The 13,003-nt window shown below is 51.3% G+C and overlaps 1 protein-coding gene across 2 annotated transcripts; it reads right to left on the reverse strand.

Annotated features, from left to right (window-relative positions):
* Positions 1 to 166: 166 nt before the first annotated feature.
* HAS1 (hyaluronan synthase 1) lies at positions 167 to 11,648 on the reverse strand. Of its 2 annotated transcripts, none has more exons than XM_065926569.1 (5): positions 11,585 to 11,648; positions 7,076 to 7,780; positions 5,390 to 5,615; positions 4,507 to 4,639; positions 167 to 1,165 (listed from the first exon to the last, which is right to left on the reverse strand). In XM_065926569.1, exons 1-5 carry the CDS (start codon positions 11,591 to 11,593, stop codon positions 490 to 492), a joined length of 1,749 nt encoding a protein of 582 aa, XP_065782641.1. In that variant the 5' UTR covers positions 11,594 to 11,648; the 3' UTR covers positions 167 to 489. The 2 variants fall into 2 exon arrangements, with proteins under 2 accessions (XP_065782641.1, XP_065782642.1); XM_065926570.1 differs by having other exon boundaries at positions 7,076 to 7,916; positions 11,585 to 11,627.
* Positions 11,649 to 13,003: the final 1,355 nt, after the last annotated feature.

A 13,003-nucleotide genomic window follows, 5' to 3' on the forward strand; every position in this document is an offset into this window, starting at 1 on the left:
CCTGCATTGACAGGCAGATTCTTTATCACTGTGCCACCTGGGAAGCCCCAAGACCCAGCCAGGAGCCCTCAGTTCTCAACCATGCAGCCCCCCCCCCCCCCCCCCCCCGGCTTAGTTCTTGAAAAGGAAAAAAAAAAAAAAAAATGGAGGAGAGTAGGCTGAGAAGAAAATAAATAAAATTCTTTATTATATTCTAATACACAGTACAAATAAGGTTAAATAAGAACAGAGAAATCAGGGGCCCCAGGACAGCCTGTGAGGACCCCTTTCGCCCTGCACCTAAAAGTCCACACCCTGATCAATAAATACCCCTCCCAAGAAACCCAGAAATCCCAGCCCGCCCCCCGAAAAGAGTCCAGGCTGAGAAGTCTTGGGTCGAGCCCCTCACTTCACAGAGGAGGGCCACTGAGGCCCAGGGGGTCACCCAGTAAGTGCGTGGCTCCGGGAACCCCGCTCCGTCCCCGGAGCCAGCGTCCCGTGCACCCAGCCTCACACCTGGACGCGGTAGCCCCCCGCCCGCCGCCGGCAGAGCCTCCGCACGCCCACCCAGTAGAGGGTCAGCATGACGGCCCAGTAGCCCACGTAAGCGCCGGCGCCCGCGGCCAGGTGCCGGGCCTCGGCCGCCCGGGAGGGCCCGCTCCAGTCGGCCCGGGCCTCGTGGACCACGCTGCGGACCAGGCCCCCCAGCAGCAGCAGCGCCCAGAGGGCCAGGGGCAGCACGGGCACGTAGTTGGCGGCCAGCTTGCGGCGGCCCGACGTGCCCCAGCCGCTCTGGTTCATGGTGGCCAGCGCCAGGAACTTGGCCGGCAGGAGGCCGCCCATGTAGAGCGGCGCGTAGAGCGAGAGCAGCAGCATGCGCAGGCAGCCGCGCAGCCAGGCCGCGAAGGCCGCCTTGGCCAGCGCCACGCCCTGCACGCACAGCAGCACCCAGAGCAGCGCCCAGGGGCGGCCCGCGTAGAAGAGCCGCAGCACCGTGGCCGCCACGAAGAAGGGGAAGAGCCCCGAGACCACCGCCTCGTAGGTCATCCAGGCGTGGTGCCGGTGCCACCAGAGCGCGTTGTACAGCCACTCGCGGAAGTACGACTTGGACCAGCGCGTCTGCTGGCTCAGCCAGCGCAGGAAGGACGCCGGCGTCTCCGAGTAGCAGCGCGACCGCGAGGTGTACCTGGGAGGGAGGGAAGGGACGGGGGCTGTTTGCGCGGCTCCCCTTGGAGCCCGCGGGGACAGATTGGCGCCAGGAATGGCCCCTGGGGCACGTGTGCTCAGCCTCTCTTGGAGAAGGAAAGGGCAACCCACTCCAGTATTCTTGCCCGGAGAATCCCATGGACGGAGGAGCCTGGTGGGCTACAGTCCATGGGGTCGCAAAGAATCAGATAGGACTGAGCGACTCTCTTTCTTTCTTCTCTTCCTGGACCTCAGGGGTTTTGATAACCACCTGGGTCCCTGGACTTTTTATCCAAATGTGTGTGCTCTTTGGGACCCCATGCACGGTAGCCCGCCAGACTCCTCTGTCCATGAATGAGATCCTCCAGGCAAGAATACTGGAGTGGGTTGCCATTTCCTTCTCCACGGGATCTTTCCGACCCAGGGATCAACCCCACGTCTCTCGTGTCTGCTGTACTGGCAGGTGGATTCTTTACCACTGTGCCACCTGGGAAGCCGCTCTTTATGCAACAGGAATTGATTAAAAGGCCGGTGGAGGAATTCAGGGAAGCCTTTACTGGGACTCCTGCTGCAAGTAACAGGTTCCCTTGCTTGCAACAGGAATTGATTAAAAGGCCGGTGGAGGAATTCAGGGAAGCCTTTACTGGGACTCCTGCTGCAAGTAACAGGTTCCCTTGCTTGCTCCCTCCCCTATGGGGCTGGGGAGGCGCTGGTCCCTTAAATGGGATGAGGGTAGGAACCGATCAGTAGATCAGGTGGAGGGGTAGTTTCGGTGGTCTGCCCACCCTCTTGGTGGTGCACTGTGCAGGGATCAGGCCCCATACCCCTGTTTTGCTCCTTACACCTCAGAAATGGCAGTTGAGTTTTGGCTGTTTTGCATCTCATTGTTCGTAAGTCTCCCCAGCTGCACATGCGTGTGGGTTACTTTTAGTCCCTTATAGTTTCTTTGTATTTTGTTGCTGGAGGAGGCATTTGTTGAGGTGCAGGCACTGCAGTAAAGGTCCCAGGTCCCAGCCTGTCTCACTCTCATATGTAAAATGGGATCAACAATGTTTCCTACCTAATAGATGAGGGTTGAAGGAGGATTAAACACCAAGTGCCTAAGACCAGTATATTGTACTTGCTCAACTGATGGTGGCTATTACGACTATTTTTACTATGACTAATGTAACTCAGCATTACTAATATCATTGCGATGGATGACACTATTACTAATACTATCACTAATCTATTACGAATACTGTTATTGGCAGACCTCAGGGTGAGGAAGGAGCCAGGCATTGTTCCTATTCGGGGTAGCCCGTGCCTTAGAGCTTCTCAAGGGAACCATTAAGCTCCCTTCCTGTGGCCCTGGCAGACATTACTAATCAATCCCTCCCAGGTTTCCAGCCAAGTCCCCACAAAGCTAGAATCACTTATGTGAGACGTCATCGAGGTGGCCTCCAGCAGTCAGCTTGTTAGGAGGGAGTAAACCATTCTGTCCCCAGGGGCATTATTTGACAGTGTCCAGTCTCCTTCCCCTGTGCCAGCTGGCATCCTCAGTGACCCCCGTGGTAATCCTCTTCCTCCCTCAGTCCATACTCAAAACAGCTGGGAGGGATCCTGTTACAACAGCATGCTACCCTTCTGCTCAAAACCACCAGTGGCCCCCTCTCCTTAGCTCCCGATTCTTGACCACGGAGGCTTTCCTGAGTGGATCCTCCACCCCGTGAACTCTCTGTCCTCTCCGGATGCTCTCTCCCTTGCTATTGGTCAAGCTGCTCTATTTTCAGTCCGCATTCCTATCTTACCCTAATTTATCGTTTCACTCCCTGCCTGGAAACTTCTATCCGCCTTCCTGGCTTTATATGTTACCTTACCATGTGCTGTTGTGCAGTTGCTAGACGTGTCCGACACTCTGCAACCCCATGGATTGCAGCATGTCAGGCTTCCCTGCCCTCCACTATCTGCTGGAGTTTTCTCAAACTCATATCCATTGAGTCGGTGATGCCATCCAACCATCTTATCCTCTGTTATCCCCCTCTTCTCCTGCCTTCGATCCTTCCCAACCCCAGGGTCTTTTCCAATGAGTTGGCTCTTCACAGCAAGTGTCCACAAAGTATTGGAGCTTCAGCTTCAGCATCAGTCCTTCCAGTGAATATTCAGGACCAATTTCCTTTAGGATGGACTGGTTTGATATCCTTGCAGACCAAGGGACTGTCAAGAGCCGTCACCATCATGTATCATTCTCTAATATGCTATGTCTCCTACTTCTATATTTTACTTATTGTCTATCTCCACAATCAGTGTAAGCATGAATTTGCAGTTCTTTTGTTTGCTGCTGCATCCCCAGAGCTGAAAACATGGGAGGCACTTGAAGAATATTTGTCAAGTGCATAAAGGTATTGGGTTCCCTTGGTATACCCCAAGTTCTCTCTGGCACTGTCACTGGCCTAACTTTGTAGAAATATCTTTCCCCTGTATGAAACCTGGTTTAGCCATACTCCCCCGAATCTCCTTCAGTTACATCCCTTCTTCCTGAAGCATTTATTGGGGTTTAGGAGCTCCCCTCCTCTCTCACGTGAATCTTCTCACTCTCTAACTAGTTGATCCCGCTCTGTTGATGTCTTTCTCTTCCCACAGATTGAGAAGTCTGTGCTCTCAGTGATGGACCCATCTTGCCCAATTTCATGTTGTATCTTATAGGTGGAATTCCCTCCCTCACTTCACCCTATTTGGTAGAGCCCACTGGGTCACGTGGTTCCCTGTAAAGGCCACCCCTGCCTCTATGGTATCTTCCACTCTCCTCTAGTGTCTCATTTGGTGCATTGGATTGGCCAAAAAGTTCACTGGTAACATGTTATGAAAAACCCAGATGAACTTTTTGTCCAACACTATAGCTCATGATTCAATGCAAGTGACCCTTCTGTTTCTCATGATTTCTTTCTGTCTCCTCTGAAATCTTGCTAGAGAGACCCCAAGGTCCTATGATTTACTTTAAGTTTGGAGTATCCCCAACACACACACTGGAGAAGGCAATGGCAACCCACTCCAGTATTCTTGCCTAGAGAATCCCATGGACAGAGGAGCCTGGTGGGCTGCTATCCATCGAGCCGCACAGAGTCTGACATGACTGAAGCGACTTAGCATGCATGCATGCATTGGAGAAGGAAATGGCAACCCACTCCAGTATTCTTGCCTAGAGAATCCCAGGGACAGAGGAGCCTGGTGGGCTGCTGTCCATGGGGTCGCACAGAGTCGGACACGACTGAAGTGACTTAGCAGCAGCAGCAGCACACACCCATCTGCTGAGATACTCATCGGCCCCTGCACACACCCAAGCACCCAGTGCCCTCAGCTTACTTGGTGGCATAGCCCATGCTGAGCATGCGGTTGGTGAGGTGACGGTCATCCCCAAAGGTGCAGTGGGTGCCCAGGAACTTCTGGTTGTACCAGGCCTCGAGGAACTGCTGCAGAAGGTTGTTCCTGTATAGGCCTGGGTGGGGGAAGGGCACACAGGAGCCTCAGTCGCTGCTGTTGCCAGCACCATCCCCAGCCCAACTCATCTCCAATTCCAACCCCATCCTTTCTCTAAATATTTATTTTTATTTGTTTATTCAGCTTCTCTAGGACTTTGTTGCGGCATGTGGGATCTAGTTCCCCAACCAGGGATGGAAGCTGGGCCCCCTGCCTTGGGATGATGGAGTCTTAGCCACTGGACCATCATGGAAAGCCCTCCAGCCCATCTTTAACCATCTCAATCCCATTCTTAACCCCGTCTCCAATGACAACTCCAGCCGCAATCCTGTTCTCATCTCACCTCCTTCCTCAACCCCACACTCATCCCAAACTTGCCCCAGTCCCATCCCTGACCCATAGCCACTCTGACTGCAAACCAATCCCCAATCAGGTATCATTCTTAGCTCCACCATCTACTCATCCGCATCCAAAAAACCCATCTCCAGCCTCAAGCCTAGCACAGTGTTCTTAAGTTCCAAACCCATCTCATCCCCTTCCCCAATCTTCACCCAGCCACAGTCCAATCACCATCCACATGCTCTCTGCAGACCATTCCTACCACCAGACACCATCCCCACCTCCAGCTTCCAATCTTACCCCTGTCCCCAATTCCTGCTCCAGTCCCATCTTTGTCTCCAGTCTCAATCCCATCTTCAAGCCATCTGCCTCCTCTTCTGCCTTCCTTCTCCACCCCATCCACGACCCTCCCAGCCCTGCCCCTGCTCACCTAGGGGCCCACTGATGCAGGACACACAGTGGAAGTAGCTCTGACAAGCCCGCTCCACATTGAAGGCCACCCAGTACCGCAGGCTGCTTAGGAAACTGACCCAGGAGTCCAGAGGGTTCAGGATCCGTACATCGCCCCCAACAGCCCCTACTCGGGGGTCCTCGTCTAGCACCCGCACCAGCTCCAGCAGTGCCATGGGGTCCAGCCTTGTGTCTGAGTCACAGACCTGAAAAATGGAAGGGGCCAAGGTTCAGGTGAGATCCTTGCACAGGGCTGGCAATTGAGGGACCATCCTTGATCCCCAAGGGACGAGAACCAGCTTGGACACTCTGCAGCCAATCTGAACATAGCTTGAGTTTTTTAGTCATGTTCAATGTCTTATCACATTTTAAGATGACCACCCACCCCCCACACACACCCATGCTCTTGTAAAATACCCTCTGGTGTGTGGGCAAGATCTACAACTTGCTTTTAACCTATAGAATATGGCCAATAGCCAAAGTGATGATACAGAACTCCCATAACTGTATTCCCTTATTTGGAAATGGTGAAGGGGTTTTGCAGTGTAATTAAGGTTCCTAATCTGTTGGCTTTAAGTTAATCAAAGGGAGAGTATCCTGGGTGGGCCTGACCTAATCATGCGAGCCCTTTAAAAGAGGGTCTAGAAGTCAGATTATTGCTGGTTGTGACAAGGCAAGCTGCTATGAGTTCTACGGTTGCAAAAGAACAAATTCTGCCAACAAACACGAGCTTGAAATGGGCCCCATAGCCTTTGATAAGACCCAGTTCCAACTGACACCATGACTTCAGTCTGATGACACCCTGAACAGGGGATCCAGTTAAGCTTTGCCCAGACTCCTAACCCATGGAAACTATGAGATAATAATAAATGTATTTTGTTTCAAGCTGCCAAATGTGTGGAAATGTGTTATGCAGTGGTAAAAAAGACAACGACAAAAACTATTGCAATGCATTAGTGAATGAATTACTGCATTGAATGGATGAATGAATGACGAAGTAAATAAATCTCTATACTGATAAGTAAATGGATGGATAAACTAAAGAATCTCAACACTGAATGAATGAAGAAACAGAATGAACCAATCTCTACATTTAATTACTTAATTTAAGTGAATGAGTAAATGAGTGAGTGATCTTCATACTGGATGGACAGATGGATGCATGAAAGAATGAGTGAAAGAAAGAATTTCTACCTTGGATGAAGAAAAGATGAAACCTCTACAGAGAATGGATGAATAAATAAAGGAATGAATGATCTCTGTAGTGGATGATGAGATGAATGGATGAAGAAAAGATACAATGAAAGAAGGAAGAGAAAGAAGGACAGAGATATTCTGTATTGAATGGGTAAATGAATATGTTGAATGGATTGATACATGGATGGATGAGTGGGTTAATGAGAGGTTCTGCATCAAATGGATGAATGAATGAAAAAGGAAGGAAAGGAGGAAGAAATCTCTTCACTGAATGGATAAATGAATGAGTAATCTCCCTAATGGTTGGATGGATAAACGGGAATATGAATGGTGGAAGGAAGGAAAGACACTATGAATGAATAAAGGAAGCAGAGAGGTTCACTCCAATCTGTAGGTTGAATGAAGGATCCGAGGGAAGTGGGATGGGGGTGTTCGGGTCACAGACGCGGCGGGGGCGCCTCCCACTCACCTGCACGTAGTCCACCGAGTCGCCGAGCGCCTTGAAGGCCGTGTACATGACCTCGCGCTTGCCGCCCCAGCGCTGCGCCACGCACACGCACCGGCGCGTCTTCACCAGCGCCTCCACCGCCAGGCGCCCGGGGTCCTCGGCCTCCACCTCGCGGTAGGCGCCCTCGCCCGCTGCGCCCGCCGCCGCCGGCTCCCAGGGCTGGTGATAGTTACCGTCCCACACGTAGGTGGCGGGGTCCTCGTCGGCGAAGACCTCGCGGAACATGTCGACCATGTACAGGTCCTCGGCGCGGTTGCCGTCCACCACCATGAGGACGCGCAAGCGCGCGCGCGGGTACACTAGGGCTCGGGCCGACACCAGGCACTGGCGCAGATACGCGGGGTCCTCCTGGTACGCCGAGATGGTGAGCGCCACGCTGCGCGCCGTGGCCGCCTCCGGGGGCCCCCGCGCCGCCGCGCGCCGCGCCGCCGCCGCCACCCGCCGGTGCTCCAGGTAGGCGAAGAGGCTCTGCGCCACCAGGTGCGCCGAGAGGAAGGCCCCGTAGAGGCCGAAGGCCAGGAGGCCGTAGCGATCGGAGGCCAGCGGCACGCCGGCGGCGTAGGCCCAGGTCATGAGGCCCAGGATGAGCAGCGCGAAGGCGATGGTCAGCACCCGGCGGACCAGCCCGGAGCAGTGGCGGGCTGCCTGGCTGGGCTTGGGCACGTCCTTCGGGAAGAGAAAGGGGGGAATAAAAGAGTCCTGAGATGCTCTCCGGGAAGGGAAGCCCCTCCTGGCTTTTGTTTCCAGGCCAAAGGTCACATCCCCTTTTCAGAAAGAGAATCCCCTGGGTACTGCAAAGTTACTTTCATTCATGAAAGTAAACGTGGCAAACAGTTATCAAGGCTGAATACCTGCTTACCCTGCTTCTGATGCTATTCCCCTCCGCCCACGTTTTTAACGGCTTTAAAATCCACCAGGATTACACTCAGTGGAGTGTCCCAGTTGAATTAACAGGGGTTCCCTGCCTCCTTCTTAGTGACAGGGAAAATGATTCATCTCACAAAGCTTTCTTAGTGTTAAGATGATACTAGTGATGAAAATATACATCTCAGAGAAGAATGCAATGCGCTTTAAAGGTTTTACAGAAACTAACTTATTTGAATCCTCGAAACAGCCCTCTCAGATGGGTACTATTATTGTGTGTGTGTGTGTGTGTGTCTGTGTGTGTGCGTGCGTGTGTGCTAAGTCGCTTCAGTTGTGTTCAACTCTTTGTGACCCCATGGACTCTGGCCCTTCAGTCTCCTCTGTCCATGGGATTTCCCAGTCAAGAATACTGGCGAAGGTTGCCATTTCCTTCTTCAGGGCATCTTCCCAACCCAGGGACTGAACTTGTGTCTCCTGGGTTGGCTGGTGGATTCTTTGCCACTGAGCCACCTGGGAAGTCCCATCCCCATTTTACAGGTGAGGCAACTGAGTCACATAGAGGTGCAGCGACCTGCCCAAGGTCTGCCTGGAAAGCAGAGAAGTCAAGCCTTTGTGTGTTTTCTTTGCGGGGGGGGGGGGGTGTTGCATTAAAAATTATTTTTATTGACGTTTAGTTGATTTACAATGCTGTGTTAATTTCTCCTGTAGAGCGGTGATTCAGTTAAACATATATATTCTTTTCCATTATAATTTATCACAGGATATTGAACACAGTGTCCTCAACTATACCTTGTGGTTTATTCTATATATGACAGTTTGCAGCCGCTAATCCCAAATTGTCAACTCTTCCCTCCGCCACCTCTCTTCCCCTTTGGCCACCACAAATGTGTCAGAGAAGCCAAGATTTGAACCCTAAGAATCCAGTCACTCAGCCAAAACCTTACTTACTGGCTTTACTCCTCAGCAGCACCCCAGGGGGTGGGGGTGGGGGGACAGATAATCTTTCCTGCCACCGCTATAGAGATAGCAAAGCCAAGGACTGATTAGCCAGGAGGAGTGGCTGGCAGGGCCAGATGCCCAGTACCCGTGACTGGCAGAGCTCATAATCGAAGGGAAGGAGGTGCTTCTGTTTGCGTGTCTGTAAAGTGGGGGTTTAGCCCCTTCCACGTGCCAAGCCCTGGTGAGGTGAATACTGTTAATGCTTCCTGTTACAGATGAGGAAACTGAGACCCAGGGGGCTATGTTCTCTCATCCAGGGTCACTCAGGCTCCAGCCTCTGGCTCCACCGTCCTCTATGCTCAACTGCCTTCTCCCTCTGTCACCAGTTCACACCTCTTGGGCTTATTATGAGTTAAATGAATCACTAAAGCTATAGATCTGCACGGTCCAATTCGTGACCAATGGGCCACCTGTGGCTACAGACCACTTGAACTGCAGCGGGTACCACTGAAGAACTGAATTTTTAATTGTATTCAATTTAAATGTTTGGATTCGGAAACTGGGACTTCCCCAGTGGACCAGTGATTAAGAATCCACCTTCCAATTCAGAGGACATGGGTTTGATCCCTGGTCGGGGAACTAAACCTGCGTGCGCTGACTGTGCCACAACTTGGGAGAAGCCCGTGTGCTTCAACTCAGACCTGACACAACCAAAAATAAATAGATAAGTATTTTTAAAAACAAAAATAAATTTAAAAACAGATCCTTAATTCAGTTATTGGAAGGCTTTTACACATGTTTGGAACAAGTAGGATCTGTGAAGCTTCTTTTTCAACTAAATGTTATGAAATCTAAAAATGCAGATCAAGCATCTCCAGTGAAAATATAGCATCTGCGTGAGATGTGTTACACATCTCGACTGGGAAGCCTGAGTGCGGAAAAAAGAAAGTAAAACATCTCATTCATGTGTTTGTACTGAAATGATAATTTTTTGATATATATAGCAGGGAGTAGGCCCCCTACAGCCTCTTGGACCAAATGCCTGCCTCCTTCTTCACTACAGCCTGGCAAGCTAAGATTAGTTTTTACATTTTTAGAAGGTTGAAAAAAGTCAAAACAAGAATAATATTTTGTGGGACATGAAAATTATATGAATACACACACTACTACATATAAAATAGATAAACAACAAGGAACTACTGTATAGCACAGGGAACTATACAATATTTTATAATAACCTACATGGGAAAAGAATCTGAAAAAGCCTATATATATATATATACATATACATGTAATTGAGTCACTTTGCTGAACACCTGAAACTAACATGACATTGTAAATCAACTTCTTGTTGTTTAGTCACTAAGTCGTGTCTGACTCTTTTGTGACCCCTGTGGACTGTAGCCAGGCTCTTCTGTCCGTGGGATTTCCCAGACCAGAATACTGGAGTAGGTCATCATTTCCCTCTCCAGGGGATCTTCCCGACCCAGGGATGGAACCTGCGTCTCCTGCATTGGGAAGCAGATTCTTTACCACTGAGCCACCTGGGAAGCCCTGTAAATCAATTATACTTCATTCAATGAAAATAAAGGAATAAAGAAGATTATATGAAATTCAAATGTTATCGTTCTTAACATCGTTTCCTTGGCACACCACACACAGCTGGTTACATATTGTCTACAGCTGCTTCCTCATTATGCCAAAGTTGTGTAGTTACAGTGGAGACCATATGGTCCTCAAAACCCCAAATATTGACTGTCTGGCCTGGTACAGAAAAAGTTTGCCGACTCCTGATACCATGGGTTAAAGAAAATTTTATTATTAAAATTAATCACACCTGTTTCGTTTTCCTTTTTAATGTGGCTACTAGAAAATTTTAAATGATGTCTGTGGCTTGTTTAATGTTTCTCTAGGGCAGAGTTAAGTTACAGCTTTTAGCCTGGTGCTAGTAATTGCTCAGTATTAACCACTGTTATTATTTCTTCTGGAATCTTCCTTCTGAAACCATTTGCCCCAAACCTAACTGTGCCTGAGTTCCTGGGGATGGACCAGTTCATGGTGGGGATCCCAGGGACAGGTGGGCGTCCGGAGAATCCTAACCCCAACAACAGTCACAGTCACACGTCACCATGGACACACAACCCAGACAAGATGACCCCAAACACCTGCCCGTAGAATTTAGTGATCCGGAGACCCCCTCCACTGACAGCCACACAGGTGAACTCAGGGACATGTGCCCTTCAGATAAGAACACCACCACCAGCAAACACACACAAACGCACGCACACACACACACAGACACCCGTGGCAAGGTCAGAAAAAAAACAAGGTTAACAGCTGAGACTGAACCATAGGAAATTGCCATTTTCACCAGTGAAAAGTGACCAGAGATGGGCGATTTCATTTGGTCCACCTTAATATTTGCTGAACACAAGAAAATAGAAATCTAGACCACGTGTGGCGCAAAGACTGCTCTTCTCTGCTGCTCCGGGGCCCACGGACCCACACGGACTTACAGGCAGGTTGGATCTGACATGCATTCAGGCCAGACGGCACACAACTCACAGGGCCGCTGTCACGCACAGGAGCACCCGTGCTCACAAACGCGCGGGGAGGCCTCCCGCCCGCCGCAGCCTCACGCGTGCCCACGCACACTCCGGCACGCACCTGTGTCATCGCTGCGGCTCCCGCGGCCTCTCTGCTCGCCTGCTGGCTGCTCCCGAGTCTCCCTGCTGCCCCCTGAGCTCGGGGGAGATTTGAAGAGCCGGGCGGGCGGGGGCGGGAGGAGGGGCTGACGTCAGGGCTGAGCTGGGCCAGGGGCTCTGAGGTCACGGCCCAGAGTCCGGCAGCCACACCCGCTTCCCGCCATCACCCCGCCCCCCTGTGCCAGATGGGCCTCCCCGTCCAGCCCCCCCATCCTCGCTCCCCTTCCCTCTCCCCGCGAAGCCCCCCATCACCCCCATCACTCCCACTCTTGGCCCCGTCTCTCGCCTCCATTTCTCCTGCGCTCTCTCTGCCCTCATCTCTTCCCTCTATTTCTGGACTTCTCACCCATCCCTTTCGTTCTCCCCACTCCCTCTGTCTCTCCTCACACTCTTTCCCCCTCTCTCCCCCATTTCTCTCTCTTCCCCCCACCCCCAGCCCCCCTCGCGTGCCCCTTTATGCCCCCACCCCCAACATACAATGCCCGCCCGTCCCCTCGAATCCTTGGAATCTCTCCCATGTTGGCGCCCCCGGCGACTGGTCCCGGCCACTGGCAGACGGCATGAGATGCACACACGTGCGTGCTGGTGGGTGTGACTGTGCAGTGCGCTGGTCTGGGAGGTCGCTGTCTGGAACTGGAGCTGTGAGTGAACGTCTGAACGTTCGTGCCTGGTTGATTCCGATCCACATCCACGTGCGTGTGCATGTCTGTGTGTGTGTGTGTGTGTGTGTGTGTGTGTGTGTGTGTGTGCGCGCGCGCGCTTGCTTCCTTGCTTATGTGCCAGGGTCTGGGGAGGCGGCTGGGGCACTGGGATTTGTCTCCCCAGCGTCTCCAGGCTGAACTCTTGAGTTGTGGGTCAGTTGCCTTAGGGAGACTGGGCAACTGAGTCAGAGCACAGGCGGAAGTGGAATGGGGATTACTGGGGAGTCTGAATCCCCGATTTCTAAGAACCAGAGGACTCATACATGTCCTTGTTTCCATGCCCTTGTTTTCATGATATTAAAAAAAAAAAAAATCTCTGGAGGTGATGGAATTCCAGTTAAGCTATTTCAAATCCTAAAAGATGATGCTGTGAAATTGCTGCACTCAATATGTCAGCAAACTTGGAAAACTCAGCAGTGGCCACAGGACTGGAAAAGATCAGTTATCATTCCAGTCCCAAAGAAAGGCAATGCTAAAGAATGCTCAAACTACTGCACAATTGCACTCATCTCACACGCTAGTAAAGTAATGCACAAAATTCTCCAAGGCAGGCTTCAGCAATACGTGAACCGTGAACTTCCAGATGTTCGAGCTGGTTTTAGAAAAGGCAGAGGAACCAGAGATCAAATTTTCAACATCTGATGGATCATCAAAAAAGCAAGAGTGTTCCAGAAAAACAC

Source organism: Muntiacus reevesi, chromosome 2 (genome assembly GCF_963930625.1).
Source record: "Muntiacus reevesi chromosome 2, mMunRee1.1, whole genome shotgun sequence".
Taxonomy (NCBI): domain Eukaryota; kingdom Metazoa; phylum Chordata; class Mammalia; order Artiodactyla; family Cervidae; genus Muntiacus; species Muntiacus reevesi.